The sequence below is a fragment of the Chiloscyllium plagiosum genome, chromosome 4 (genome assembly GCF_004010195.1).
Source record: "Chiloscyllium plagiosum isolate BGI_BamShark_2017 chromosome 4, ASM401019v2, whole genome shotgun sequence".
In the NCBI taxonomy this organism is placed as follows: Eukaryota; Metazoa; Chordata; class Chondrichthyes; order Orectolobiformes; family Hemiscylliidae; genus Chiloscyllium; species Chiloscyllium plagiosum.
In genome coordinates this window covers 98,317,523-98,323,794 of record NC_057713.1, presented here as the reverse complement: position 1 = coordinate 98,323,794, position 6,272 = coordinate 98,317,523, and the positions used below count along the sequence as shown (strand labels likewise).

The following is a 6,272-nucleotide window of genomic DNA, read 5'->3' as shown; positions in this document are numbered from 1 at the left end:
TGCCAAGCCTTTCTCGTGCCTCCTCCTGGCTCTCCTCAGACCATTTTTGAGCTCCTTCCTCGCCTGCCTGTAATCCTCTGGAGCTGAGCTTGACCCTAGCTTCCTCCACCTTATGTAAACTACCTTCTTCCTTTTGATGAGAAGTTCCACCGCTCTCGTCATCCAAGGTTCCTTTATCTTACCCCTTCTTGCCTGTCTCAGAGGGACATATTTATTCATCACTCGCAGCAACTGTTCCTTAAACAGTCTCCACATGTCTATAGTGCCTTTACCATGGAACAATTGCTCCCAGTCCATGCTTCCTAACTCATGTCTAATCGCATCATAGTTTCCTCTTCTCCAATTAAATATCTTCCCAGTTTGCCTAATCCTCTCCTTTTCCATAGCTATGTAGAATGTGAGACAGTTGTGGTCACTATCACCAAAATGCTCTCCCACCACAAGATCGGATACCTGCCCCGGCTCATTTCCGAGCACCAAGTCTAGAATGGCCTCTCCCCTCGTCGGCCTGTCAACGTACTGAGTTAGGAAACCTTCCTGAACACACCTTACAAAAACAGCTCCATTCAAATCTTCTACTCGAAAGAGGTTCCAATCAATATTGGGAGAGTTAAAGTCTCCCATTACAACAACCTTACTACGTCCACACTTTTCCAAACTCTGCCGACCTATGTTTTCTTCCATCTCCCTGCTGCTATTGGAGGGCCTGTAGTAAACCCCTAATGAGGTGACTACTCCCTTGCTGTTCTTAATTTCCACCCATACTGACTCGGTAGGCAGATCTTCCTCGACAATGGAAGGGGACCACTGGAGGAGGCTAAAATAGATCATCCATTTGGCACTTCTGGATGAAGATTGCTCCAAATACTTCAGCCTTATCTTTTGTACTGATGTGCTAGGCTCTTCAGTTGTTGATGATGAGGATATTTGTGAACCCTCCTCTTCCAGCGAGTTGTTTAATTGACCACCACCATTCAAGACTGAATATGGCAGGCTTGCAGAGCTTAGATCTGATCCACTGGTTATGGGATCACTTAGCTCTATCACTTGCTGCTTATGCTGTTTGGCACGCAGGTAGTCCTGTTTCCTAGCTAATCACCAGGGTTGACACTTCATGTTTAGGTATGCCTGGTGTTGCTCTTAGCATGCCGTCCTGCATTCTTCATTGAACCAGGGCTGATCCCCTGGCTTGATGGTAATGATTGAGTGGGGGATATACTGGGCCGTGAGGTTGCAGATTGTGTTAGCCAACAGTGCCTCATGGACTCAATCTTGAGTTGCTAGATCTGCTTGAAGTCATTCAGCACAGTAGTGTGCTACACAACATGATGGAGGGCATTTACAAAGTGAAGGCGGGACTTCATTTCCACAAGGACTGTGCTGTGGTCACCCTTACTGATACTGTCATTGATAGATGCATCTACAGCCTGCAGATTGGTGATTGTGAGATCAAGTATGTTTTTCCCTCACCATCTGCTGCAGATTTGGTCTAGCAACTATGTCCTCTTGACTATGTTCTGTGCTGCCACTTCAGCTGGGTGTGCCCTGTTGGTGGGACAGGACATATCCAATGGTGGTGATGGTGGTGTCTGGGTTATTGTCTGTACAGTATGACTCCATGATTATGATAATGTCAGGCTGTTGCTAAACTAGTCTGTGAAACAACTCTCCCAATTCTGGCATTAGCCTCCCGACGTTGGTAAGGAGAACTTTGCAGGGTCAACGGGGCTGTTTCAGCTGTTGTCTTTTCTGTTGCCTAGGTCGATGCTGGGTGGTCTATCCAGTTCATTTCTTTGAGACCTCATAGTGATTGATACAACTGAGTGGCTTGCTAGGCCATTTCAGAAGGCAGTTGAGAGTGTACCACACTGCTGTGGGTCTGGAGTCACATGCAAGCCAGACAGGGAGAAGATCGCAGATTTCCTTCTCTGAAGGACATTAGTGAGCTAGATGGGTTTTTCCGACAATCAAAAATATCAAGGCCATCAGTAGATTATTAATTGAAGATTTCCTTAAAAATTGAATTTGATTCCAAGATCTACCATGTGGGGCTTGAACTCAGGTCCCCAGAACAATTGCGGAGCTTTTGGACGAATAGTCTAGCGATAATACCATTAGGCCATCACCTTTCCACTGTATGTATGCGTTCCCTGGATTTCAGTCAGTTGATGAGTGATTTGATGAAAGTTTTCAAGGCATCACGAGAAACAGCTAGGGTGAAGATACTTCTAGAAAATGCCTGAACATAAACTGAACTTAAACCAGCTGGGGAAGCCAGGACTAGGGGGAAAATCAGAGCTGGACTTTTCAGGAGTGAAAATAAGAAACACAAGAGGGTGGTAGAAGCTTGAATAACTTCTGAAAATTGCTGCTGATGCAACATCAGTTCTTAATTGTAAAACTGAGATTTATCGATTTTGGTTCTGCAAAGGTATTAAAGGATATAGTCCAACTAAGGTATGCAGAATTCAACTGCACACCCTCTATTGCAACAAGCAAAATCAATTCCTGAGTAATGTGGCATTCTCATAACGTGAATGTGTACAGTGAGTGTTGGCAATTTGCTCTTGATCTGCATCCCTTCGTGGACCGACCCTTTATTTAACTGTTATCCACATGTTCACGGTGCCAACAGAGAAGTTACTGAACTGCAATCAGAAAATAAATATTGGCCAATTTTATTACCCTTTAAACCAGGGATGCACAACTCAACGCTACCAGTTAACTGGTTCAGCAAAAGCCAAAGACCGAATCTGAAATTCTCCTAGCCAACATGGCTCAGTATCCAATTATATAGTGTCTTCTATCTGCAAACAAATTGACAAAGTTTTTACACATTATCTCTAAGATTTTTTAGTACTCAAAACACCATTTCTTTCCCTATGTTACACTTTACATAAAACTATATTCTTTGCAGGGGTACGTAGCAATCATATAAAAATAACAGCATTGTGATACTGCCTTTTTATTTAGAATATCTTCTGAAGAAAGTACATTAAATTTAAAGTTTGGCCCAAGGATAAAATGTACTGCAAAGGCGTCAATGTACTTACTGCCGTGGGGTCCTTCTGGTGTAATTGTGCAGCTGTGACTTGCTTAAACCCACCAGGATAACTGAAATTAAAATTGCACTGTAAATTTCCAATATATTCCATTCTAGCATCCAAACTTTAAGTAACTGACAATTTTTTAGGAATTCTCCACTTTATTGTATTTAGCTTTCTGTAATATTAATTAAGTCAAAAACACAATACCACCAAGGTTCAATAAAGTAGGAAGCAAATGAAGTAAGAAGATATATCGGGGGCACCAACCTTAAGTGTCAAAATGCCTCGGATGCAGGAGAAATTTGTTCGACATCTATAGATAGGGACCTGTAGTGGATGTAGCTTCAATCTTGATCTTCACAAGGGAGTTGGATAATTATGTGAACAGAAAACATTTGCAAGGCCATGGGAAAAGACAGGGTAATGGGACTAGGTAAGTCGCTCTTACAGAGTCAGCACAAACATGGCAGGATGAATAATCTCCTAGTGTGAGTAAACATTCTGTGATTCTATAATGAAATAAAAAAAAATAAACAAAAAATTTTTTGTTTTTAACAGAATTTCCACTTACCCAGTATGAGAGGAATACACCTTCTGTTCCCATTTATTTCCAGAGAATGCAATGTGCCTTGTATTTATCACTACAACATGGTCTCCACAGTCACCTGAAAGTAAAGTCACCTGATTATTCAGTCAGAATGGTCATTCAACTAGATTTTTTTCTTCGGCACGAAAGAAAACAAAGACATTGCACAAAAGTTGAGATTAAGACAAATTGCTGGCACCAACTAAAACCTTGGCTCCATGTAAATGTACATTATTTGCCCAAAAATTCTTTTGCAGCAAATCAAATGTTCTTTGAAGAAAAATACATATTTAATCTGGCCTTTGAGAGAACAAAAAGGTTGAAACTGAAATTCCTGAAAACCACAACAATTTGAAGTTGTGACTTTCAGTGGAAAAGTTGGGTTCACATTTGCAAAGATTTCCTGAGTCTAAGTGAGTACAATATTTTTTCATGCTACTGGTACAATCAAATTGAATATTCCAAAGCCATGCAATATCCAAGCTTCGAGGGCATTTGGTTTGCCTTAGCTTTAAGCCTAATTAAGAAAATCATCAAAATTGCCATCCTGCTAAATAGATAAATCATTAATTATTTGGATTTCCATTACACCCAAAGCATGTGCACAGAATTTAGAGGGAGAAATTAACCTGGGATAACATGAAGATTTTACTGCATTTATGCAGTCAGTAATTCAACAGGTCACCTACTGTTATGCACCTTTGCAGACATAAATGCATAGGAATGCTCCAATGACAACTTTCCCAAATTTTCATATAATTCCTCCATTGTAGAACAGAGTATGTCATGACAGGATATTGAAAGACTTCTTTGACTGTTGTTTGTACCTGCACTCTCACTGAGTATGATTAGCTGTTTCAGCTGGCATAAAGTAACAGATGCAAAACTGAATGCATAAAAACACAGGAGATTATTCATCCTGCCATGTTTGTACTCTTAAAATTGGATTGACTTTAGAATGGCGTTGTTTGCAATCCATGTAAAAATAATTCCACATCTTTGTAGGCATCTGCTCACCAGTTTAATATTTCAAGAAGCAAAACTAACAGTAAATTTATAAAATTAGTAAAAAATTTATTTGCATACATTTGCTTGAAAAAGCCATGTTTAGTCATTTGCAATGCCGTTATCATCAAAACCCATTATCATTCATGAGAGAAATGCTACGTCCTCAAGTGACTAACAGCTTTTTGCCTTTCACTGAAATCACCTGAGTCAACAAATTATATTACGAAAAAGATTCCTCCACAGAGACAAAAATTATACTACGAGAAAAATTCCTTAATAAAGAATGTTGTTGAAAGGTATATTTGGAAATTATTCAAAAAAACACTAAATGCCACTCAGAGAAAAGCATATGGATGTGAAAATACCATTGCAGGCTGGATGGCTGTAAAATGAACTCAATCCTTCGCTTTTTTTGGCTTTTGAAATGCGTATAAAATTTTAAAGGCATAAAATGTTGAGCTATGTGGGCTGAACTCCAGTAGTCACAAAATATGGTTTGCCGTCCAGGTATTTTGTGGTCATCTGCATAATAATTCAGCCACATGAACAGTTACTGGGCCAGTTACAGAGGTAGTAGTTCCAAGACCTGGAGAAAGAAATTACTCTACAATGTCACAAAATTCAGCACCAGGCATTTCACAGAACAATAGAGACTTAAAGAAAGAGATCATTTGGTCCATTATGTGCTGGCTCTTTGAAAGAACTGTTACGTTTAGTCCTGCACACCTGTATTCTTTCCATCATCCTGTACATTTATCATCCTTGATCGCTGTCCAATTCTTTTTAAAAATTATTTATGGAACTAGCTTTTGCCACCTTTTCAAGTAATGAATTCCAGTTCCTGACAACTCTGAATGAAAGTATTCCTCCTCATATCCCTCTAGATTTATTACCAATGACTTTTACATCTAGGCTTGCTGCTACCGACCTACCCAATCAAAGCCCATCATCTTTGAAATATCAAATAGGTCACCTTCTCAGTCCTTAGGAGATCCATTTTAACTTTTCTATCTTCTCCTCATAACTGAAGTCCCACATCCCAGGTAGCATTGTGTTAAACCTTTACCGGTTTCTGAGGTTTTTGGATATTTCCTGAAGTGTACTGTCCAGAAGTGTCCACAATAATCCAGCTGAGGGTAAACTGGTGACTAATAAAATTTTACCATGATATCTTTGCTTTTACATTCTATTATGTATAAATCCTAATAACTCAATTGTTGTTCTATTATCGGATCAACTTCTGGATTAGTGGTGCTGGAAGAGCACAGCAATTCAGGCAGCATCCGAGGACAGGCAAAATCGACGTTTCGGGCAAAAGCCCTTCATCAGGAATAAAGGCAGAGAGCCTGAAGCATGGAGAGATAAGCTAGAGGAGGGTAGGGGTGGGGAGAGAGTGGCATAGAGTCTGAGGAAATGACCTGGGAGTTGCAATGAGAGAGAGACTCCCTGAGATTCTTGTAGAGAGGATAGGTGGAAAAGGAGCTGGGCAGGTCGGACAAGTCCGGACAGGTCGAGTTACTGGAGGTTAGAAACGAGGATGAGGTGGGGGAAGGGGAAATGAGGAAACTGTTGAAATCCACATTGATGCCCTGGGGTTGAAGTGTTCCGAGGCGGAAGATGAGGCGCTCTTC

At 40.5% G+C, this 6,272-nt stretch overlaps 1 protein-coding gene across 3 annotated transcripts in view; it reads right to left on the bottom strand.

The window, feature by feature from the left end:
- Positions 1-6,272, bottom strand: part of mrpl13 (mitochondrial ribosomal protein L13) — a 95,865-nt gene that overhangs the window by 62,812 nt on the left and 26,781 nt on the right. For all 3 annotated transcript variants that reach the window (XM_043688685.1, XM_043688684.1, XM_043688686.1), the window contains exons 3-4: positions 3,619-3,712; positions 3,054-3,114 (exon numbers count right to left, since the gene is read on the bottom strand). In XM_043688685.1, the coding sequence (XP_043544620.1) occupies positions 3,054-3,114; positions 3,619-3,712 (155 nt within the window). The remainder of the gene's footprint in view (positions 1-3,053; positions 3,115-3,618; positions 3,713-6,272) is intronic.